Here is a 25,498-nt window from a genome sequence, read left to right on the forward strand (position 1 = left end):
TCCAACCGTCCTAATCATTCATAATTTCTGTGTGGGTGCATGGTTGTCTGCCACCCCCCCCCCACCCCACAGGTCCTCCTGCCTTCAATCATCAGACCTAGAGAACTGTAATTCCAGGTTTACAGGCCCACAGTGACTCAGCAGTTTTTCTCTGATTGGTCAATTTCCTTGCACCTAATTTGCATATGACCAATCCATCAGAACACAGCTTATAGCATAAAACCTCTACTTTCCAGAGGGAAAGGTGGTGCTGAATGTGGGCAATCGGGCCTGCAGCAGACTATATTGTCTTGAGATGCCCACTTGAATAGATTAGCCTACTGTTGAACTGCAACATTAAGCAGGCTTACAGGGCTGCATTCTTGTTGGTCCCTGTGGACAAGAGAAAAGAAAATATGGATTCTACTATTTAACAACAAATTACATTTTATACACCATAATGTTAAAAGTATAGTTCCATTGGGCGCCACTGGCTCACACTTGTATTCCTAGCTATTTAGGAGGCTAAGAGCTGAGGATCGCTGTTCAAAGCCAGTGCAGGCAGTAAAGTCCACAAGAGTCTTTTTGTTTTTAATATTTTTTATTGTAAAGATACTGTATGTACAGAGGGATTACAGTTACATGAATTAGGGAATACATTTCCTATTGAGCATTGTTATCCATGAGAAACTTAACTCCAATTAACCACCAGAAAATCAGAAGTGGTGCTGTGGCTCATGTGCTAGAGAGTTCTCCTTGAGTTGAAGAGCTGAGAGACAGCCCAGGCCAAGTTCAAGCCCTACAACCAACAGAAAAAGTACAAGGTTGTTTCAACAGTCTCCGTTGTACATTGTAGAGAAGTGGATATCTGCTTCCAACCTTCCTAGAAGTTCCTAATTAGTCTGTGTGTGCATGGGTGTCCCCCCCCATCTCCTCCTGCCCTCAGGAAACGGACCTAGAGAACCGTAATTTCAGGTTTCCAGGCCCACAGTAACTCAGGAATTTTTCTCTGATTGGTCAATTTCCTTACACCTAATTTGCATATGGCTTTCCTCAGAACACAACTTTTAGCTTAAAAACTCGGCATCCCAGAGGGAAAGGTGGTTTGGATCCCTGGCAATTGGGCCCGCAGCAGACTATATTATCTTGAAATGCCCACTTGAGTAGATTGCCTACTGTTGAACTGCAACATTAAGCAGGCTTACAGGGCTACATTCCTGTTGGTCCCTGTGGAGAAGAGAAAAGAGAATATGGATTCTACTACTTAGCAACAAATTACATTTTACAAACCATACTGTTAAAAGTATAGTTCCACTGGGTCACACCTTTAATCCTAGCTACTTAAGAGGCTGAGATCTGAGGATCTCATTTTAAAGCCAGCCCAGCAGGCAAAGTCCATGAGATTCTCCAATAAATTACTCAGAAAAGGCTAGATGTGGTGCGGTGGCTGAAGTGGTAGAGGACTAACCTTGTGGAGAAGCAGCTCTGGGATAGTGTCAATCCCTGATTTCAAGACCCCAAACCCACAAATATAAATACAATCTTTCATAATTTAGTTGGGGGGGATGCATGCTGAAAACAGACCGACTAAAGAGTTACAGTTTCAGGTCTGTAGGTCCATAATGACTCAGCAGATCTTCTCTGATTAGTCAGCCATCCTACACCTAATTTGCATAGACCAACCAGTCAGCACAACCTACGGTATCAAAACCCCCAATCCCTGGCACAGCGCATAAGAAGCCTCTGGACTCGCTCAGCGGAAGAAGCTGCTTGGGCTTTATATGTACATATTTGGTTCCTAGAATGAAGGATGGCTGCGGGGATCATTCCTGTTCTAAGCTCCTTGTTCCTGTGGGCCTCTAGTGGGCGCTGGGGAACACTGCTTGAGAAGTCAAGGCTGAATGAGTGCAGAATACAGGGCAGTTGAGCTGTGTCAAGGACAGACTTGCAGCTGTTGCTTTTTCCATCTGGAGGCCCCAGCTCGAGGGAGGTCGGGTCCTCTTGCCTTTTTCTGCTCTTTTCCTAGTGGAGTATACTGAGTAGCAGGGCCAGGTGTATTATACAGCGGGACCCAGCTTTGTTATCTGTCAAACTGAAACATGCAAAGGGGATAGGATTCCTGATATACCAAGGCCATCCCATCACATGTGAACGCACACAGGTAGCTTGTGTGGCTGGAGACCAGCAAGTAGGCTCCCAACACCATCTCCACTGTAGGTCCCAGTGTGCAAAGTGTGTTGGGCTCTTGGAAATGCTGCTGCTTTCGCTCCTCATTCCCAAACCCTGGAGCCTAGAGGTGGTGAGGACATACGAGGTGTGGAAAAGAAAAAGCTGTTGCCTGTTCCCAGTTGGTCCTAAAATGGGGCTCAGGACTCCAGAGGCTCAAGTCAGCAGAGTATCGTTTGTCCTGTGGCAGGAACAGGGCACTCGGGAATCTCTGAACCAGGATGTACAACAGATGTCAGCCCAGGGGTACGAGTGGCTTGGGTAGGCAGGAAAGCAGCCTGGCTTGGCTGGGCCATGTCTCCCCCTCCCGTCCCCCCCCCCACCCAGCTGTACTCAGCTGTGCCACTTGTTAGATGTGAGCCATCGGCTAATTTTATCCGGCTTGGGCTCAGCAGGAAACCGACACCAAGGCGCGTAGTTCTTCCGGGCGACTGTGGGCGACACTGGCCTGCAGGAGGCCAGGCATGGGGAAGGAGGTGGGGAGAATGGGAGGGGTCGAGCTGCTGGCATCACAGTAGGGGCCCCTCTCCTGCCCTTGCCCAGCCTCATAAAGAACTGAGTTTGGTCACCAAGGTCAGTACATTCCAGGCCGCTGAGGCCCAGAGAAGGAAACCGTAACTTGAAAATACAGTATGAATTTCTTTCTGTGTTCTCCACATTGTTGCTAATTGAGTTCCTCTCATTTCTGAAGTTTCTGTTCCTGAGTTTTAGCAGAGTGCTTGAGACACAACAGGTCCTTAGGAACTAGTGCTGATTTGACATGAAAACCAGGCATGAAGCTCTCTGGTGACCACTTAGACATCTGAAAGGCAGCAATTCAAGGGCCTTTACCACACAGCCTCCTCAATCCTTGGTGGAGCTAGGTACCCAATTCTTATCCTTGTTCCTGGGAGGGAGGGGGGAATAGTCTCTGGTCCATTTCGATTTATTCAGATTTCCAAGCTTGCTTCAAGCAGTTTTTTTTTTATACTAACTGGCACCCACCCTTTCCAGGTCCCAGCTGTCAGACTCTGGGGGAGTAGGGGGGAGTAATCCTTGTCAGCTGTCCTGCTCTGCAACTGTGAAGTGGCAGGGAGCTGAGGGCTCCCTTTGCAGACATGAAAAGGCCCTGGAGGAAAGCATATGCTCATAAAAATTATGGGATTCCATAGCTTTGAAATCTAATGATCCTGAGTGATCAAACACAGACTAAGCCTGGGGGTACTGGAGGAGGGAATGAGGGGGCAGCAGATCTTGGGTGGGAGAGCCTGGGGCCTGGCAGCAGGACAGAGTAATTAGCTTTAGTGGGAGGAGTGGAGGAGGCCTGCAGCCTGAGGGTGTTTGCATTCAACTGGAAGAAACAACAATAGGGAAGAGCTGGGTGGCAAACTATACTCTGAAAGGAAGCCAGCCCCTCACTTTGTCCCTGGGCAGCCCAGTGTGTGGCCAGGAGTTGCTGGCAGTAGAAAGGCAGTTGGTGCCGAGGCCTTGAGTTCAAACCCCATAACTGACAAAAAAAAACCCCACAAAACAAAGCCCAACAATAACCAAGGCTACATGAGAGTGTAGAGTACCTGGGAGAGAGAATAAAACAGGTATGTAGGTTGAGAGTGACTATAGCTGTAAAGACAGGGGTTATGTTCAGTCAGATTTTGCTCAGCTTTTATTTTTGTCCAGAGCTAGTTCTGCTGACATCTTTTGGAAATGGACTTTGCTATGCTATTGATGAATGTCTGTTCTCCATTCTAGGGGCCAGTTTCTTCATCTGTAAAGGGGTTTGACTGAAATGCAAGTCAGTTATCTGCGTTCACATCTTGTCACTCTCTGTATAAACTTGTGGCAGTCGCTTCCTATCTCCAAGCCTTAGTTTCCCCAGTTAAATTCAGTGCAGAATATAGATATGGAGGACTCTTGTTACCCATAGCTGTGGCATTCTTGTTGATTTTTCTCCTGTTTCCTCTTCCATCCCACTAGTCTTAGCCAATGTAGGACTATGTAATCCAGCTACATGAATCCCTTCAAGTTTCCCAGCAATAACATAAAAGTGGAGAGAGAAGGGAGTTGAATTGGGTTATTGCTAAGGTCTTTGTCCATTTCCAGTGTGATAGCAAGGTGGTAGCCTGGCCTTCAAGAGGCCTCCCCTCCAACTCAGCCAGTAACCATGTTTTCATTCTGCCAAGTAGCCATGTTTCTGCTTCAGAGCTCCAGAAAAGTATTCAATCTCAAATAGTTCGCTCAACCCCTAATCTCCTTATAACTTGTCTCTGTTCTTACAGAGAGCACAAACCCTGGCAGAAATCTGATTTGGAATGAGAATTCCGCTCTGAAGCCAAACTTCCTGCTGTTCTTCAGGTTAAGATTATTTCACCCTGGTAGGCAACATACATACCAAAAACCAAACATTTAGATCTGTTTATTTTTTGTTCCAAACCCCTTGAGGATTTAAATATCCCAGGTCTCAAGCTCCGAAATTTTGTTCATTCTCCTAGATTTAACTGTGGTGCGTAAGTCTGCATCCTACTCTAAATATAATACTGTGCTGCTTAGACCAACCAGCATTCTCTCCAAAAGCACACACACCCACACATGCACACCCACCCACCCACCCACACACACACACACACACACACACACATTCACACACACACATGTAGAAGTAAATTGAAACCTTGCCAATGGTTCATGACACTGAATGGGCGTATTTGGGCCCTGTAAATGTCTTTCCTTCATCTGGAGAGAAGTAGGTGACAGCCTGATTCTTAAGAGATATCCAGCCATGAGCAACAAAGGAGACCCTGTTGCACCACCCTCCAGTGACTTGGTGGGGGGCGGGTCAGGGAAGAATGGAAGCAGGGCCATTGTTGCTCCAGTATTTTCAGTGGCCTCTCCTGGGAGTTACTGGGAGCCTGGGGCCCAGCTTCTCCCCTTCTACTGCTGTTAGAGCTGACAGGCTAGTAACTCGGCCCCTTCCTGCCCACTGAGCCAAGAACCAGTGGGTTTTCCTTTGAGTAGCTGATAAGAGCTGGACTAGGACCAGCGGAAGGGGGCTCAGGCCTTTGGCTTTGAATGAAACCATCAGAAGCCAACCATACCCCCAGCTGCCTGTTTGTAACGGAAAAGCTCATGTGTGGGGACCATTGTCTTCTTTGGTGCCCCTCAGGGCAACCTCATCCTCCTGGCCTTGGGATGACCCTGGCTTGGGGTGGCAAGCTACCATTGGCTCCAAATAACAGCCAAGGATGCCTGGCAAAAAGATAATGGAGGGTTGGGTGACAGGAACACAATAGACAAAGGCTCAGAGAAGGGAGAAAAAGACACAGAGTGAGGACAGAGGCTGAGCTCCTAATGAGGTGAGCTGTGCTAGCTGGACACAGCCTGGTAGTGCCCTGTGCCTCCAGCCAGGGGCACTTGGAATGCTCTTCAGTAAGACTGTTGCCCAGAGCCTGGGTATAGGGAAGCATCTGGCACCGACTTCACAAGGATGAAAATGGGCCAGAGTATGCCTCTCTTGGCACCTTTAATGCCCATGAGTGGCCCAGGATGTCTATCATGGGGGACACACTGGGTGGTAAAGGCTAGGGTGGCTTCTCCTTCCTAAAAGAAGCTGTCCAACCCTGTGTGTGTGTGTGTGTGTGTGTGTGTGTGTGTGTGTGTGTGTGTGTGTGTGTGTGTGCAGCAGCTGTCTATACCATTTGGGGATTCAGGTGGAGAATGAGTTTTTTCCCCCTAAAACAGTTCATTTCCTGTCCTGGCCTAGGTGGAAAAAATTGAGCTGTCATGGAAATTGAGAGATAGTCCTTACCCATGTCAACAACCACTGCCCCTCCCCCACCATGTCAGCACACTATCATTAGTCTTCCTATGCCTGCTGAGATGAAAGGAAGTCTCTTCACATTTTGACATAATGGGTACAAGGATGGGGAGCTGAGGCCTCCTGATTTATGCATTGGCTTGGGAAATCCATAAAAACCTGCGAATGAAAAATGGAACTCTGTGAGAGTTGAGGTCACTTCCCTGTGTGATAGTCTAATTTTCCAGTCTATGGTTGTATCAGTTTGAGCCAAAAAGTGAGATGTGACTCAGCCTGAGATAAGTGGTAGATTGGGGTAGATTGGGCCAAGATGAGGTTAATTGGCCTAAGCTCTGGGTTCTTCCTTTCTCCAAGCACCTATGTATCTATGACAGTCATAAAAAAAGAAATAGAGGGGAAAGAGGATGAAAAGGAAGCAGTAGAGGAAAAATAAAAGGCAAGGAAGAGAGAAGCAGATTGTTAACCAACCATATCGTGGGGATGCTCTTGGGAAGCCACTGGCCTCAAGAATGGGAGGCTAAACAAGACTTCTTGATTCCTCTTTCCCCATCCCCAAGTGGCTCCCCAGGATGAATGGCAATGAATTCCTCAGCATACAGAGGCATGGTTCTCCCCAATAGGCTCCTGGGGATATAGTAGCACCTTTGGCAGTTGACTTTAGTGGGTGACTAATAAGCTTGGGCCAGAGGTTCATTCTACCTCCGCCCCCTGGGGATTAGAAAGTATATGGAGAGAATCCCAAAGCCAGAGAGTGATCCCAATCTTTCTCAGGAGGTGGGGGCAGGGTGGGGAGGGGAGATGGGGGGAAGGATAAGGGCCCTGGCAAGTTTAAAGGCATTCACAGGGAGAATTTGGTTAATGAGTTTGAAACACCTAGAGCTTTGGCTCCAAGGGGATGGTCAGGTGGTTGAAATGCTGTGTGCACAGGTTTGGGAACAAGTGTGCTGGTGGCAAAAATGTAAATGCTGAGCAGGGTGGGATGAAGGGAAAGGGCCGAAGAAGAGCACACAATGGCAGGAAAGAGACATTAAATTGGTTCCTCAGGGGTAGGGGAGCCTGGCAGCAGCTCTCCATTGGGATCTGGCTCATGGGCCAACATCTTATCCTTGCTGGAATCCCTCTGCTCTTTCTTGAACATCCTTTGATGCATCAGAGGGACGAAAAAGAGGATTACAGCTCCAATGATGGGGGGCACACCGGCAAAGTAGAAGGCCACATGGTAGTCACCAAAGCAGTTGCGAAGGAGGCCTGAAACAGTTGAGAGACACAAGTCAAGTTCAACTCTGCCCTGCCATCCAAAGGGTCTCTTCTAAAAGCCATCTCAGGGCCTGTCCAGGGAACCTGGGCCTGAGCTGCCTTGACTCGATGCCCCCTCTCTCACACACACAAGGCAAGTGGCTTCCCCCGGCGGTTAATGAGGCTACTGGCCCTTAGGGAGAATGCTCATTAGGAGAGAAGCTTTCATCAAGCTACAGCTGTCTTCTAGTTACTTCTAGGGATGGAATTGGGAAGGAACTAGTTTAACTAAGCCTTGTCTTGGTTCACAGCGATAGTCCTCGCGATAGTCCTCACTCCTACTCCCTCCCTCCATGTTGAACTCATGGAACAATTCAGTGGAATTCCTGATTGCTTTTTCTCTGAAGTTCCAAATGTCATAAGAAGTTGTATGTGCATATCTTTCTTCCAGTTTTCCCCTCTGAGTCCTCCAAACTGCTCTTACTATGGATATGGATGGCATAGACTGCAAGGCCTCGCATGCTCCCCTCCAGAAGCTACTGTGAGCTATTTCATATGGCAGATTCTTGGCCATTTGCTTACTCAGGAGGTAAGGGAAATGGAAAGACTTGTGGGTTCTGGGGCATGTTGGGATCAAGGGCTAGATAGAGGCTACCCTCCTACCATAGACTGTGTGGTTGTTACACAAGAACCTTCAGTGAGAGGTTCGCCATTGTCACAAAATCTTGTGCGTAAATGGCATTTAAGGAGTTTTTGTTGAATTATCCCATTTGCTAAACCTAGGGAATCTAATACATGAACCAATGCTTGCGGTAAATTCATTTGAAAGGAAATGAAGTTATTTCTTTAATTGTTTTTCTATTTCTTATATTCCCTGAGGTACCAACAATGCCCTCTGAGAGAGGGGAGGGAGACACTAGCAGTGTTTGAGAGATGGAAAGATAGCATGCTGGCACTGCTTGCTGCCTGCTGGAGGTAAGCTTCAATGGCTCAGGACTTCTACAGCCCAGTTCCAAAACCAGTGGAGTGGGGAGTGGGGAAGATAGCACTCAGGTGTGTTTTTTCCTTTTTCCAGTTCTGAGGCTTCAAATCTGGGCCTGAGCTATGTCCCTAAGCTTTTGTGCTTCAGGCTAGTAGTCTACTACTTGAGGTAATTGGAGATAAAGATTCTCATGGACTTATTGCCCAGGCTGACTTCAAATCATGATCCTCAGATCTCAGCCTCCTGAGTAGCTAGGATTAACAGGTTTGAGCCACCAGCGCCCAGTTATAACTCAGCTTTAAGAAACCAGGGTTGAGGGATGGGAATGTGGCTTAGTGGTAGAGTGCTTGCCTAGCATACATAAAGCCCTGGGTTCAATAAACAGAAAAGGTCGGAAGTAGCACTGTAGCTCAAGTGGTAGAGTGCTAGCCTTGAGCAAAAGAATCTCAGGGATGGGCTGGGAAGGTGGCTCAGTGGTAGAGTGCTTGCCTTGCATGCCTGAGGCCCTGGGTTCGATTCCTCAGCACCACATAAGCAAAAAGAAAAAAGCCGGAAGTGGCGCTGTGGCTCAAGTGGTAGAGTGCTAGCCTTGAGCTGAAGAACTGAGGGACAGCACCCAGGCCCAGAGTTCAGGCCCCACCACCGACAAAAAAAATGTACAAGGGTGTTTCAATAGTCTCCATTGTACATTGTAGAAAACTGAAAGTCTGCTTCCAACCTTCCTAGTCTGTTCATCATTTGTCTGAGAGCATGGGTGTCCTCCCCTCCCCTCAAACAAACATCTTCCATCCCTCAGGAAAAAGACCTAGAGAGCTGTAATTCCATGTTTATAGGCCCACAGTGACTCAGCAGTTTTTCTCTGATTGGTCAGTTTCCTTACACCTAATTTGCATATGACCATTTCCTCAGAACACAACCTTTAGCATAAAAACTCTGCTTCCCAGAGGGAAAGGTGGTATGCAAGATGGGCAATGGGGCCTGCAGTGGACTATATTATCTTGAAATGCCCACTTGAGTAGATTGCCTACTGTTGAATTGCAACATTAAGCAGGCTTACAGGGCTGCATTCCTGTTGGTCCCTGTGGAGAGGAGAAAAGAGAATATGGACTTTATCCACTATTTAACAACAAATTACATTTTACAAACCATACTGTTAAAAGTATAGATACACTAGGCACCACTGTCTCACACCTGTAATGATAGCTATTGAGGATCTCAGTTCAAAGCCAGCACAGGCTGTAAATTCCATGAGACTCTTTTTGTTTTTAATATTTTTAATTGTAAAGATACTGTACAGAGGGCTTACAGTTACATGAGTTATGCAGGGAGTATATTTGCTATGGAGCATTGTTATCCATGAGAAAGTTAACTCCCAATTAACCACCATTAAACCAGAAGTTGTGCTGTGGCTCAAGTGGTAGGTAGCTTGCCTTGAGCTGAAGAGCTGAGGGACAGCGCCCAGGCTGAGTTTAAGCCTTACCACCACCAACAACAAAAAAAATACAAGTTTATTTCAATAGTCTCTGTTGTACATTGTAGAGAACTGAACATGAGGGGCTGGGAAGGTGGCTCAGTGGTAGAGCGCTTGCCTTGCATGCCTGAGGCCCTGGGTTCGATTCCTCAGCACCACATAAGCAAAAAGAAAAAAGCCGGAAGTGGCGCTGTGGCTCAAGTGGTAGAGCGCTAGCCTTGAGCTGAAGAGCTGAGGGACAGCGCCCAGGCCCAGAGTTCAGGCCCACGACCAACCAAAAAAAAAAAAAAAGAATCTCAGGGAAAGTGAGCAAAAGAATCTCAGGGACAGTGCCCAGGCCCTGAATTTAAGTCCCAAGATTGGCCAAAAAAAGGGGAAAGAAACCAGGGTTGATTCTTACTATTTTTTGACCCAAGTACCTTGAAATAATCCCTTGCCTATGAACAATATAAGAGAGTATTGGATCAAAGCTGGCCATGGTGATGTACACTTGTATCCCCAGAACTCAGGGTGGCTAAGGCAGGAAGACTGTAAAATTCAAGGCCAACTTGGGGTACATAGTGAGTTCCAAACCAGCCTGGGCTACATAGTAAGTTCTTGAATTAAAAAAAAAAACCCCATAATGTAAGCCAGGTGCTGCTGACTTATGTCTGTAATCGTAGCTACTCGGGAGACTGCAATCTGAGGATCACAGTTTGCAGCCAGCCTGGGCAGGAAAGTCCATGAGACTCTTAGCTCCAGTTAACAACTAAAAAATTAGAGCTGTTACTCAAATGGTACAGCCCTAACTTTGAGGGGAAAAAAACAGGGACAGTGCCCAGGCTCTGAGTTCAAGCCCCAGAAGTGGTGCATGCATACATGCACATGTACACACATACACCCTTAAAAAAACCCCAGAAATTAAGAAAGCAGGAAAGGAGAGAGAGGAGAGGGAGAAGAGGAGAGGAAACAGAGGGGAGAGGAGAGGAAACAAAAGGACAGGAGAAGAGTAAAGAAGAGGGGAATGGGGGAGGTGGAGGAAGGGAATGAAAGGGAATGGGGAGGAGGGGACTGAAGGCAGAGGGGGAGGAGGGGAAGAGAGGAAGGAAAGAATATTAAAACAATAGAACGGTAATTTTTCTCTCTACTCCCCTGGAAGGATCCATGCTCTCTACAATGAAACTCCAGTGACACATATACAACTTTGGAAAACGTCCCCCCACCCCCACCCTGCAAATGAATCCATGCCTGTGTACTATATTGAAGCTCTTACACTAGTCATGGTAAGGGTTTTCCTGCACTATAACAAGACTACTTACACAGAAAAGAGGAAAAGGAGGCTTAAGCAGAGGTACTCCATAGAGTGCTCCTAGCATAAATAGGACTCGATTCCCTGGCAATGAGACTCACCTGCAATGGGAGGCCCAGCAATCATTGGCAGGGCCATCATGCCCAGTAGGTAGCCAATGGCCTGTGAGGCCTGCATCGGACCCACCAGCTCAAAAGCAATGGGGGCCATGATGGTGATGAAGAAGCCATCACACAGGCCCAGGAAGAGACAGACAATGATGAGGCCTCCAAAGTCCCGGCATAGGGGAATCATCATGGACATCAGGCCCAAGAGCAGGAATGAGAGAACCTAGAAGAGCAAACACCTTAAGTCATGCCATTCTGGCTAGCCCAAACCACATAGTAGATGACATCTCCTTTCTTACATCGTCATTGCTACCACTGGGAAGAATGTCAACAGGGAGAGCAGTTGTAAGTCCTGCACTGAAGGGTTCAATTTTTAAGAGATCCCCTACTTAACTGAATCTAGCAGGAATTTCGTTTTAAAGGCAGAAATGGCCCTCAGGCCCCTTGCACTGCATCTTGAACTCAAAGGAGAAATTGCTGTTTCTTTTGCTACATCTAGCTGTCCCACAAATGGGGGTCTGGGATTGTGCCTTGTTGGTGTTCTTTGATGCAAGTAAAGTATACGGAAAGAAGGGGAAGAAGTGAGGCAAGCTTGCCTGATGATTCCACGGGGGCTGCAATGGAAGGCGCTGACTCCTAAATTGGGGGAGGAGCCAGTGCCCATTTTTGTTAGTTATAGAAAACATCTTGGCATGAGAGAGACCTTTGGGAGGTTCACCCAGGTTCCTTATACTTTAAAGTATAGAAACATATCATCCGTCTAAGATACCAAGGCAGAGCCTATGGATTATATAAAACATGCTGAGGATGCACCAAGGAGTCCTTTGAGGAGTATCAAACCACTAGCTGGGTGTCTAGAGTCTAAAACCAGCTCAGGAACACTGACTAGTCCCTGAGCTTACTTCGGCCTGAGCAAAATGACTCTAAAAGAACATGCCTTTCCAGAGGCAGGTTCCCCACCCCTCCTCTTGCAACTGGGAGAAGAACCACAGCTGGTTTTGTGTTTGTTTTGATTACGGTCATATGAAACTTGTGTCTATGACCAAGAGTAAAACCCTGGGCTCCAGGTAGAGAAAGATGCCTTGACCCCCCCAGCCCAGCACAGTCTACACAGCCAGGTTATTCCAGGACCAGGGGTACAACCTGATCTCTTTATGAGGAGATTCATGGATTTGCCAATAGTTTGTAGTTGGCCAATAAGCAAGCCAACTTACCCAGGAAGGAGCAGACAACAAATTTGTTTCGTGTCCTAAAAATTTTTTGTGTTGTTGCTCACAGTGGTTTCATTAGGAAGATCAGCTGGTTGGGGAAGGATAATGCCACTGAGGCCATCTCTTGGATAGCAGACCTTTGAACTTTACCCAAACTATTTTTAATAATATTTTTTTCTTGTAAAGATAGTGTACAGAGCGGTTACAGTTACATGAGTAAGGTAATTAGTACATTTTCTATCGAGTATTGTTACCCCCTCCTTTGTTTTTCCCCTACCAACACTTCCCTCCCCACTTCCCCAACTGCTGCCTCCCCCCACAAGTTGTAAAGTTTGTTTTCAACATAGTGTCTTATACATCTTATTGTTACAATGGGTTGATCTGTATCCTTATTTCAGCATTTTTTTATCCTTCCCCTCCCCAAATTAGAAAAATGTATATACAAGATGCAAAGCACTGACATCAAAAACAGTGAAAACCAGTTATACCATGGAGGAAGAACATAGAAAAGAACCCCCCCCCAAAAAAAATCACATGGTATATTTTAAGTACATTAAAAACAACAGCAAGAAAGATAAAACCTCTTGGGGTTCATTTCACTTAGCAACATCTTATATGGTCATATATACATACCTTTTGACCTTTTCTGCTTGTCCTAGACATTACTGCAAATAAGGGAAAACATGGGACCTATGTTTCTTTGGGCCTGGCTTACTTCACTTAATATAATTTTTCCAAGACTTTCCATTTCTTAACAAATGGGATGGTGTCATTTTTTCTGATGGACACATTGAATTCCTATATATATATATATATATATATATATATATATATATATATACATATACATACACATATACATTTATATCACATTTTCTTGATCCAGTCATCTGGTGAGGGGCATCTGGGTGGGTTCCATATCTTAGCTATGGTAAATAATGCTGCGAATAAACATAGTTGTGCTGGTAGCTTTAGTATGGCTTCGTTTGTGATCATTTGGGTAAATGCCCAAAAGTGGAATTGCTGGATCATAGGGGAGCTCTATGTGTACTCTTTTGAGGAACCTCCATACTACTTTCCAAAGTGGTTGGACAAGTTTACACTCCCACCAACAATGCAGTACGGTTCCCTTCTGGCCACATCCCCTCCTGCATCTGTTATTAGATTTCTTGATTGTAGCCATTCTAACTGGGGTGAGGTGGAATCTCAATGTTGTTTTGATTTGCATTTCTTTTATAGCTAGAGAGGTTGAGCATTTCTTCATGTGTCTATTGGCCATTCTTATTCCTCTTCAGAGAAGTCTCTCTTTAGGTCTTTAGCCCACTTATTAATCGGGCAGTTGTTTCTTTGAGGGATTTAATTTTTGTTGGGGGATTTAATTTCTTGAGTTCTAAGTATATTTTAGATATGAGGCCCTTGTCTTTTGTATGGCTAGTGAAGATCTCCCAATCTATGGGCTTTCTACTTATCTTGCTAGCTATATCCTTTGCCCTGCAGAAGCTCTATAGTTTCATGCATCCCATTTGTCCAACCTTTCTTTGATTTGTTGTGTTTCTGGGTCTTTATTAAGATAATTTCAGCCTGTGCCAAGGAGCTCTAGAGTTTCTCCAATTCCTTCCTGTAATGTTTTCAGGGTGTCTGCTTTGACGTCAAGGTCTTTGATCCATTTGGAGTTGATTCTGGTGCAGGGTGATATATAAGGATCTAGCTTTAGTTTTCTACAGATGTTTAACCAATTTTGCCAGCACCATCTACTGAAGAGGCTGTCTTTCTTCCATTCTATTGTTTTAGCTCCCTTATCGAAGATTAGATGGCTATAGGTCTGTAGGTTCATTTCTGGATCTTCAGTTTTATTCCATTGGTCCTCATGTCTGTTCTTGTGCCAGTACAAGTTGTTTTGATTACTATGGTTTTGTAGTAGAGTTTGAGATTTGGTATTGATATTCCTCCAGCACAGCTCTTTCTGCTAAGAATTGTTTTTGCTATTTTGGGGTCTTTTATTGTTCCATATGGATTTTGGGGTTGCGTCTTCTATTTCATTGAAGAATGAGGTTGGGATATTGATGGGTATCGCATTGACTTTGAAGATAGCCTTTGGCAGTATTGTCATTTTCACCATGTTAATCCTCCCAATCTAGGAGCATGGGAGGTTTTTCCACTTCCTTAGATCTGCTTTAATTTCCTTTTTCAGGTTTTTAAATTTTTCATCAGGCTGGGAATGTGGCTTAGCAGTAGAGTGCTTGCCTAGCATGCATGAAGCCCTGGGTTCAATTACTCAGTACCACATACACAGAAAAAGCCAGAAGTGGTTTTGTAGCTCAAGTGGTAGAGTGCTAGCATTGAGCAGAGAGAGGCTCAAGGATGGTGTCCAGGCCCTGAGTTAAAGTTACAGGTTCGGCAAAAATAAATAAATAAAAATTTTCATCACTGAGGTCTTTCACTTCTTTAGTTAACTCCTAGGTATTTTCTGTTTTGTGGAATTATTACAAAACAAGTTGCTTTCCTGATTTCAGCTGCACTCTTCTCATTATTGGCTTACAGAAAAGCCTCTTTTTGTTGTTGTTGTTGGTCGTGGGGCTTGAACTGTGGGCCTGGGCACTGTCCCTCAGCTCTTCAGCTCAAAGCTAGTGCTCTACCACTGAAGCCACAGTGCCACTTCCGTTTTTCTGAGTGGTTAATTGGAGATAAGAATCTCATGGACTTTCCTGCCCAGGCTGGCTCTGAACCTTGAATCTCAGATTTCAGCCTCCTGAGTAGCTAGGATTATAGGCGTGAGCCACCTGCATCTGGCAAGCCATTAATTTTTGAGGGTTAATTTTATACCCTACTACTTTGCCAAAGTTTCAGATCAACTCGAGTAACGAGAATGGAGTCCATGGGGTTCTTTAAATACAAGATCATGTCATTGGCAAAGAGGGAGAGTTTTACTTCATCTTTCTCTATTTGGATCCCCTTTATGTTTGCATCTTGTCTTATTGCTCTAGCTAGGCATTCTAATATGAAATTGAAGAGAAGTGGAGAGAGTGCACATCCTTCTCTCATTTCTGAATTTAGAGGAAATGGCTTTAGCTTTTTGCCATTAAGTATAATGCTGGCTGTAGGTTTGTTATATACAGCCTTTATTATATTGAGGATGTACCATGGATTCCTAGTTTTTCCAGTGCTTTCATCATAAAAGGGTATTGGTGTAAGGTCCACTCCTGGATGGCAAGCGGACTCCACCCTCAGCAAAGTCTCCACCCAGGACCTGTGTTACCTATGCAACTGGCACACCTGGAAGAGGTCACATCTGCATCTGCTGAGGTCACATCTGGATTCAATGTGGGCACACCTTTCCCCGCCCATACCCTAGATAAGACCTAGCCCAGGCCCAGACGCCCTCTTTCTCAGGCTTTTTCCAGCCCCGTGGAGTGCTAACATGGCCTGGTGCCAGCTGGAATGATAAATAAACCTACCCCTTACCTGAACACCACGTGTGGTGCTGTTCTTACTCGGCTGCCTCTCTTTAAAAATCTAACAGTTGGATCTTGTCAAATGCTTTTTCTGCATCTATTGAGATAATCATGTGGTTCTTATCCTTGCTCTTGTCGATGTGATGAATTATATTGTTTTATTTTTGTATATTGAACCAGCTTTGCATCCCTCAAGTGAATCCTGTTTGATCATGGTGTATGATTTTTTTGATGAGTTGTTGGAGTCAATTGGCCAAAATTTTGTTGAGGAGTTTTGCATCGATGTTCATCAAAGAAATGGGTCTATAGTTCTCTTTCTTTGATGAGTCCCTGCCTGGTTTTGGGATAAGGGTTATGATGACTTCATAGAAAGAGTTTGGTAGTGAACTTTCACTTACAATTTCATTGAAGAGTTGGAGGAGTATTGGTGTGATTTCTAATTTGAAAGCCTTGTAGAATTCCACTTATTGCTGTCTCTTATTGCTGTTCCTATTTCTTTTTTTTGCTCTTTTTTATTGTGAAAATACTGTACAGAGGGGTTACAATTACATGGGCAAGATAATGAGTACATTTCTTATCAAGTATTGTAGCCTCCTCCTTTTTTTCCCTTCCCATCCCTTTCCATCCTCCCCCCAGCCCCCCTTTTCCCCCCCTCCCCTGCACCAAAGTTGTAAAGTTCATTTTTGACATAACGACTTGTACATCTCATTGTTGCAATGGGTCCACTGTACCCCTATTTAAACGATTTGTTTTTCCCTTTCCACTCCACAAATTATACCAACATCAAATACAGTGAAAGCAGGGGTTATACTGTGTGGGAGGGACATACAAAGCAACAAAGAAATAATCTTATAAATGCATTAGAAACAATCGCATAGAAAACATTTGAATACATATCTTAGGGTTCATTTCCCTAACATCACCTTATCTGACCTTTTCTGCTTGACTCAGACATATACTAGATATTGCAAATAAGGGAAACCATGGGACCTATGTTTCTTTGGGCCTGGCTTACTTCACTTAATATAATTTTTTCCAAGTCTTTCCATTTCCTAACAAATGGGGCAATGTCATTCTTTCTGATGGAGGCATAGAATTCCATTGTGTATATATACCACATTTTCTTGATCCATTCATCTACTGAGGGGCATCTGGGTTGGTTCCATATCTTAGCTATAGTAAATAATGCTGCAATAAACATAGTCATGTGGTAGCTTTAGGGTGGTCTTGTTTGTAAATATTTGGGTAAATGCCCCAAAGTGGGATTGCTGGATTATAGGGGAGCTCTATGTGGAGTCTTTTGAGGAACCTCCATACTGCTTTCCAAAGTTGTTGAACAAGTTTACACTCCCACCAACAATGCAGTAAGGTTCCTTTCTGTCCACATCCCCTCCAGCATCTGTTATTAGAGTTCTTGATTTTAGCCATTCTAACTGGAGTGAGGTGGTATCTCAGTGTTGTTTTGATTTGCATTTCTTTTATGGCTAAGGAGGTTGAGCATTTCTTCATGTGTCTATTGGCCATCCTATTGCTGTTCCTATTTCGATGCTTAATATGGGTCTGTTAAGTTGGTTTAAATCATCTTGGTTTAGTTTGGGGATGTCAATATTTGCTAGAAATTCTTCCATTTCATTCAGATTCTCAAACTTATTAGCATAAAGGTTTGAGAAGTATTCCCTTATAATGTTCTGAATCTTGATTGTTTCTGTGGTGATGTTTCCATTCTCATCTCTGAGTTTGTTTATTTGGGTGTGTGCTCTTTTTCTGATAAGATTTGCTAAGGGTCTGTCAATTTTGTTAATTTTTTCAAAGAACAAACTCCTTGTTTTGTTGATTCTTTCTATGGTTTTTTTTGGACTCCAATTCATTTAATTCTGATTTAATTTTAATTATTTGTTTCCGTCTACTGGATTGAGGTTTAGCTTGTTGTTCTTTCTCAAAGAGCTTCAAGTGCCTCATTAAATTGTTGGTTTCAGATCTCTCCAATTTTTTGATGTAGGAACTCAAAGCTATAAACTTGCCTCTGATTACTGCCTTTGCTGTGTCCCACAGGAGCTTGTAATTTGTGTGTTCATTTTTGTTAAATACCATGAACATTTGAATTTCCTTTCTCATCTCTCCCATGATCCACTGGTGGTTCAACAGTGTGTTATTCAGCCTCCATGTGATACAGGATTTTCTTTGGTGGGTTTTGCCATGAATGCGAATTTTACTCCCTTATGGTCTGAGAGAATGCAGGGAATAATTTCAATGTTTCTGAATTTAGACAAATTTGCTTTGTGACCTAAAATGTGGTCTATTTTGGAGAATGTTCTGTGTGCTGCTGAGAAGAACATATATTCTGATGCTGCTGGGTGAAATATTGGGTAGATGTCTGTTAAGTTTAATTGACCTATGCAGTTTAGATCCAAGGTTTAGATCCAAGGTTTCTCTGTTGAGTTTTTGCCAGGTTGATCTATCCAGTGGGGCTAGTGGTTTGTTAAAGTCCCCAACAATTAATGTCTTTAGATCTATGTGAGATTTTAGGGAAAGTGGTGTTTCTTGGGTAAATTTGGATGCTCCGATATTTGTTGAATAAATATTTAGAATTGTAATATCCTCCTGAAGAAGAGACCCCTTAATTAGTATGTAATGACCTTCTTTATCTCTTTTTGCTAATTTTAATTTGAAGTCTATTTTATCTGATATTAGGATTGCAACGTCTGCCTGTTTATGGGGGCTGCTGTTTGCTTGGTAGATTTTATTCCAGCCTTTCAGGATATGTTTGTTTTTGTGGGCAAGGTGTGTCTCCTGAAGGCAGCAGATAGAAGGATCTTGCTTTTTGATCCAACTAGACAATCTGTCACTTAATTAGAGAGTTAAGTCCATTAATATTGAGAGTTAGGACTGAGGGGTGTTGGTAGTTCTACCCAGGCTATTTTCAAGTAGTGAAACCGAAGCTAGTCACCTACATTTTCTTTTCCTCTAGGAGATTCACAGACAACTATGAGATAAAACCAGACCTATCTATCAACCAGCTCATTATGGTAATTAGAAGTTAACACTGAACTGATTTTAATCAGCTATAATTGTTACCTGTTGTATCTAGCTATCTCTTAGCATCCTCTAAGAGGCCTTTCCAAGGTTTGGAAATTTAAAATGTCTCCTGGAAAACAGGCTCTGTTAGAGAATAGGTACCAGTAGGAGGGGGAAGATACATGGCGAGGGAGAATGAGGAAGAATATAGATGAAATATTTTATATACATGTATGCAAATAGAACAATGACACCTGTTGAAATTGTTTTAAGGGGAGAGGTGAGGTGAGGGAGAAGGATGAAAGACGTGAGGTTGATGGGGTACATTGTTTGCACATATGGAAATGCCACACTGAAACCCCTTGTTATACAACTGATACATAATAATAATTTTTTGGGTTGGTTGTGGGACCTGAACTCTGGGCCTGGGTGCTGTCCCTCAGCTCTGCAGCTCAAGGCTAGCACTCTACCACTTGAGCCACAGCACCACTTCCATCTTTTTCTGTTTATGTGGTACTGAGGAATCAAACCTCATGCATGCAAGGCAAGCACTCTACCACTGAGCCACCTTCCCAGCCCAATAATAATAATAATAATAATTTTAAGTCCCTCTTGGAACTGTGAATGTGGCCTCAAAAATGGTCTCAAAGTGAGCCTATTTTGCCAGCAGATTGTACAAGGGTGAGATGCCAGCCACTTGTACTTGTCTTTACCCCTCATAGGAACCAAGTGAATGGCTCTTCAGAACCTGAGGCCTGTGCATCCACATTTGACCCAGAGTGGAAAGGAGGCCAATTCCTGTGATCAAGGATACCAAGAAACCAAAGAGAAAGAAGTTTATCCTTTGTCTTGTTCTCTTGTCCTAAGACACAGAATTTGTAAAAATAAGGGAGCTGGACTACACATTGGTGTTAAAGGTTTCAGGTATAATGGCTTAAGATTATTTTGTATTATTCTGAGTGGTAAAATTGGGCCAAGTGTGAGTAAGGAAAAGGGCAGGAATATAAGGTGGGTGGGGAAAGTGAGCAGAAGCCCCGAGTCCTAGCCTGGCTCATTGTCTAAATAGACATGCCTCCCTGACCCTTTGAACTCCCACTGTACAGGCTGGGCAGGGGCTGCTGCCTCTCCTCAAGATAAAGTTGTGGCCCAGTGCCAGATCCCCTTTGCAGAACCCTTTGGCATCTTGAAGCAGCTAATACTGGCAGAGGAGACCTATGGGGTGGGGGTAGGGGTGGCTGTGAAAGAGACAGGGAGAGTGCACATACTTCCATGGAAAAAGCCATCCAGATAAAAGCATTTAGTGATTTTTGCACAGTAATTCAAACTTTTGCAATTGGGTTCTCTCAATCAGAAGCCTCTTGATTTGACCTTCATCAAAGTGTAAGTCCCAGCTCTTCCATGCATCACTTAGACAAAGGTAGACTGTGAGAAAAGCCTTACACAGGAGCTTAGTTCTGCCTCTGCTGCTCTGCTACACCTCCAGGTAAGACCAGCCACAAGAGGAAAAAGCATAAGCTAGGAGGTCAGGGAGGTAATATTGCTGTCAGGTAGAGGAAAACTAACAAATCAGACCAGAACCCCATCACATAGAAGGTGTCTGTATCCAAATGATTAAAACTTGCCACACCTATGGCTCTTTTGATCTTCACTTGTAAGGTGAGATAGGAAAGAAGAATTCTTTTCATTACACAATGAGGACTAGAGAGGTCTGGCTTTTGCTGGGATCTTTTTGGTGGATAGTATTTGAGAACCAATATTGGATGCCAAACAGCTCTGGAAATATGAGAAGTAATGGGCCTGGGTCTGGACCTAGAGGAGAGATACACTGACTCACAGGCCCTCTGAGACAGTGTAATGTAGCAATGAAATCAGTTCGTACGGTGGCACCATCAACCTTCTGGTGTCAGAGTCCCACTTGCAGAAAGGAATTTCCAGACAAGCCAGGTGCCACTGGCTCACACCTGTAATCCCAGCTACTTAGGAAGCTGAGATCTGAGGATCATGGTTCAAAGCTAGTTTATGCAGAAAAGCATGTGAGACTCTTATCTCCAATGAAACACCAAAAAGCTGGGAGTGGAGCTGTGGTTCAAATGGTAGAGTGCTAACCTTGAGCAAAAACAAAAAAAAAAGCTTAAGGACAGCACCTAGGCCCTGAGTTCAAGCCCCAGAACTGGATGTGGGGGGGGAGAGACTTCTTGTCTAAGAGATTCCACACACTACTGCTGTCACTGAATATGAACTCCATCTTGGTAAAGGAGGCAGAACAAGAATAGTTAGTTGCCTTTGTTGGAAAGCTAACTTGACTAACTTTTCTATGTTGCACGTAGTTGATGTCAGAGCTGAGGTCCAGGTAACTGCAATGATACATCCTACCACCAAAGCCTGGGGACAACCTAATATTCCAGATAGTACATGAGTAGTCCTACTCACCTGCAAGTAGATCTTCTTTAGTCCAGGAATGGAGTCACTAACATGGCCAGACACAAGACGCCCAAGGCCTGAGGTAGCCCCTATACACACCAACAGCACCCAGGTCTCCTTGATTTCCAAGAACTCTTCTTCTACATACTTCATCTGAAAGGCATAACAGAGAGACCCCCAAAACCGATGGAGGAAGAGGAGTTGACTAATGGACTGTTAGCATAGGACCCTCTAGTTTTCACTTCCCTGGGCCAGGACAGAATACATTCCATGTAACCTCAAGTCTAGATTCAATTCTTTGGTCATTCTTAACATCCACTAAAGACAGCTTACCCCTGACTCTTTGGAATTTAGGCTTTTGAGGAAGAGTTGAAGGGAGATCAGTATCTCTGAACCCCCTTTAACTCCTGATAGGACAGAACACAGCCTTAACATCTAAGAAAAATCCAGAGATTGCTCTACCATCTCTCCACTTCCTCATTCCACACTGATAGGCAGGGGCAACATCCGACTGCCAGGGGAGAAGTTCTATGCAATTCTCCCGTGTGTGTTTTAAGGAACACAAAGTTTAAGGGATGAAGGTGTAGCTCAGTGGTAGAGCATGTGCTTAATGTGCACAAGGACCTGGGTTAATTCCACAATTCCACACACATGCATGGATGCATATGTGTACACACACACACACACACACACACACACACACAGATTTTTGAAGTCTGTGGAGAATGCAAACTTATCTACAATGAACAATTTGTGGCCAGACAAGTTTCTTTTGTGTGGGACTGGGGTATGAACTCAGGCATCACACTCATTAGGCAGATGTTCTACCACTTGAGGCAATATTCTCAGCCATGTTTGCTTTAATTATTTTTCAGATAGAGTCTCATGTTTTTGCCTGGGGACTCAGAAGCCTTGGACTCGGCTTCTGAGTAGCTGGAATTATAGTCTTTTTGGTGCTGGTACTAGCGCTTCATCTCAAGGGCTTGGGCACTGTCCCTTAGCTTGTTTTTTTTCTCAAGGCTGGAACTCTACCACTTGAGTCACAGCTCCACTTCCAGATTTTTTCTGGTTAACTGAAGATAAGTCTCACACAATGTTTTGCTGGTTTTAAACTCTGGTCCTCAGATCTCAGCCTCCTGAGTAGCTAGAATTACAGGTATGAGTCACTGGCACCTGGCTCCTAAATGAATGACTTTACTGCAAGACTCATTATGGCCTTAAAGAGATTACTACACATTATGAAGTACAGCAATCTCATTCCTAAACAAAGTCATTTTTGATCAGAAAGATCAGCCTTCATTGATCATAGTCTTTACAAAGGCTATTTGGGGGTATCTGAGCCAGTTCCTTGCACACACATGCATGGATGCTATATTTATCTCTTCTTTTAAAAAAAATCAACCTTTTTTTTTTATCATGGAGGAGGCTGTGGTTCATAGGTCTTTCTCTTAGAAACCCCTTTTGTTTTCCATTGAAATTTTCCCTTAACCTGTGCTCTCCCCCCCCCCCATATCTCTAATCACTGTTTTATTTTTCTAAAGATCTCAGCTCTGCCCTTTCCATGCCCTCTACCCCCAACCTCTGGACTCCTTGCAGGTTGAGGACAGCTTCTTGGGGCCAGATGGAGTGGGCCCGCCCACCCCGCCCACCCTAGTCTTCCTCACCAGGTGTACATAGGGAACGAAGTAACCCAGGGCGGCAGCAGCAATGCCGAAGGCCCAGATGCGGTAGGTGCGTTGGCGGAACACTCGCATGTTGAAGTACTTCCTGAGCTGAGCCAGAAAGCGTTGTTGCAGAGTACGGACACCTCTCTTGCTTGGGGTGTCTTGAGAGCTGGGCAGGAGGGGCCGGTAGGTGAGTGAAAGCAGCATAAGAACAAACATGAAGGTACTCAGCACCTGGAAGGTTTGGGCCAGCTTGATCTTATCCCCCAGCATTTTGATGAGGAAGGGGAAGGACATGGAGAAGACGCTACTGCCAGCAGACACCACACCATTGGCCAGACCCAGGCGGCGTTGGAAGTAGTGTCCGAGGATGACGAGGGATGGTTGAAAGGCGAAGGAACAGCCACAACCAAAGAGAATCCCATAGGTGAAGTAGCGCAGGCTTAGGGAGCTGTGGGAGAGACACCAAGAGCTATCCTCAACAGCCTGACCAGAAATCTGTCTCCACCCTCTATTTAGCCTCTTAACTCCACCCTTACCCCACAGCCCGACTTACCACTGACCTTGTGAGCAGGTAAGGAATGGAGCCTTTTGAACCCTATTTGCATATGGGGAAGCAAAGACCCTGAGAGCTATTTTTCCCCCAAATATAACTGGGGATCAAAAAAGGCTTGAACTTGAATCCAGGTCTGTGTGCTTGGAATATGAATCAAAGCAGCCCATAAAAGAGGAAAGCTGGAAAGAAAGCCAGAGCCAACCTTCGCAGTGGCTAGATGAGAGAGCACATTAGAATAGTTTCACCAGAAAGCTGGGCACCAGTGGCTCACATCTGTAATCCTGGCTATTCTAGAGGCTGTTGTCGGTGATTCATGGTTTGAAACCAGATGGGGCAGGAAAGTCCATGAGACTCTTATCTCCAATTAACTAGCAAAAAGCCAAAAGTAGAGCTGTGGCTCAAGTAGTAGAGTACCAGTCTTGAGCAAAAAAACAAAGCTTAGGGACAGCACCCAGGCCCTGGGTTAAAGCCTCAAGACTGGTGCATACACGTGTGCACGTGCGCGCACACACACAAACACACACAATTTCACCTGATTGCTCACCTAGATACTATGGATAGGCTAAAGGCCAATGGTTTATCTCAGGCAATAACAAAAGTCAAGAAAAAAAAGAATCTAAAACCTTGAAAGTTTAAGACCCTGCATAGGGCCCTTCAGCATCTTTCTCAATGTTCAGGACTCTTAATATTTCAGAAAATGACCGATAGTCTCTTAAGAGATACTCCTCCCCAACTTTGCCCAGGATTAAGATATCCCAAGGTCTTTAGCCCAAACCCTAGGTGATCTCCATGAAGACCCTAGTGTAAAAAGTCCCTTTTATTTCCCAAATCCTGCTATTATTGCTGAACATGGTAGAGATTCATTTTCTCTATAACCTGGAGACTTGAGAGGAGGAGGAGGAGCCTTAAAGTTGTGGCCTGGCTAAATAAACAGGTCCTGGCTTCAAACTCTGAGGCCCTACTGTGCCATAAGTCTCTTTAACAGCAAGTAAAATGTCAGAAGGGGAAAGGCCATGAAAGTTCAACTTGGATACCCATTTACCGCCCCCCCCACACACAATTTTGGCACAACCTAATGAAGACTTTTGTTTTGCTTTTTGATGCCTCCATGTGTTTTGCAAGAGTTCTTATCTGACCACTAAATTACCCAATATTCTTTTGGGTCAGGCAGTTCTTTCCCAGATACAGACCCAGTTCTGCACCTTAAAAGACAAAGCCTATGCTGTAGAGACAAGGTGATACTCGCTCCCATGATTCCAAGATAATTCTTATCACTGGTGCTTTCCATCTGCTTGTAGTCACTGGACCTGAACAAGGGTTTTCATTTGAAATTTCAAAAGGAGCTAAACTACCTCCTCCTCCTCTATCTTGTCTTTTGGGCTCTTCTCCCATTTGATTCTGGATACTTTATGGGATTGGCTTGGGCTGGGGCTTTATCTAAAGGAAAGGGACTAGACTTCAAGTAGAAGGGCATAGGGACAAAATATGGGATTCAAACCAGCGTGCTTTGTGGTGAATCTGTTTCTAGCTGGGCCCCAGCAAGGAGGCTCCTGAGCTGTGTTTGCCAACCCTGTCTGTCCTCTTCCCCATTCCACATCATCCAAAAGAACTCACAGCCTTCAAGACAACAACCCAACAGGAAGGATGACTTGGAGCTTTAGCCACAGGCAAAACCTTTTCTTCCCTCCTCCCTGCCTTCTCCACCCGGCCACTGGACATGAAACGTTCTTGGCTCTGAAATGTTCTTACAGAAAGAGCAAATGGGGTAGGGGAGGGGGGGGCGGTCAGGGGCGGAGGACAGAACGCCTACTCCAATGTGCTTAAAGAAGAGTGCCAGAAGAAACCACCACCTCTGAGCTTCCTTCCCTCCTGTGACAGAGTCCATGTGGAGGGGAAGGGAAATGAGATCCATATGTTGCTAATTTGTTTACACTTTGCTCTGCTCCGCCTCAAGAAACAGTCCTGGGTTACGAAGCCCTGAGAGACTGTAGCTGCTTCTTGCAAGGCATGCACTCTACCGCTGAGCTACCTTCCCAGCCCTGTAGCTGCTTCTGATGCCTAGCTCCTTCCCACGCAAGGAGCCAGGCACTAGCCTAATAG

At 44.7% G+C, this 25,498-nt stretch overlaps 1 protein-coding gene across 1 annotated transcript in view; it reads right to left on the reverse strand.

Moving 5' to 3' along the window:
• Window positions 1-4,605: 4,605 nt before the first annotated feature.
• Window positions 4,606-25,498, reverse strand: part of Slc16a2 (solute carrier family 16, member 2 (thyroid hormone transporter)) — a 129,356-nt gene continuing 108,463 nt past the window's right edge. The window contains exons 3-6 of the mRNA XM_013028884.1: window positions 22,843-23,293; window positions 21,188-21,331; window positions 11,074-11,302; window positions 4,606-7,243 (exon numbers count right to left, since the gene is read on the reverse strand). Of these exons, the coding sequence (XP_012884338.1) occupies window positions 7,023-7,243; window positions 11,074-11,302; window positions 21,188-21,331; window positions 22,843-23,293 (1,045 nt within the window). The 3' untranslated portion in view covers window positions 4,606-7,022. The remainder of the gene's footprint in view (window positions 7,244-11,073; window positions 11,303-21,187; window positions 21,332-22,842; window positions 23,294-25,498) is intronic.

Source organism: Dipodomys ordii, unplaced genomic scaffold (assembly GCF_000151885.1).
Source record: "Dipodomys ordii isolate 6190 unplaced genomic scaffold, Dord_2.0 Scaffold116, whole genome shotgun sequence".
In the NCBI taxonomy this organism is placed as follows: Eukaryota; Metazoa; Chordata; class Mammalia; order Rodentia; family Heteromyidae; genus Dipodomys; species Dipodomys ordii.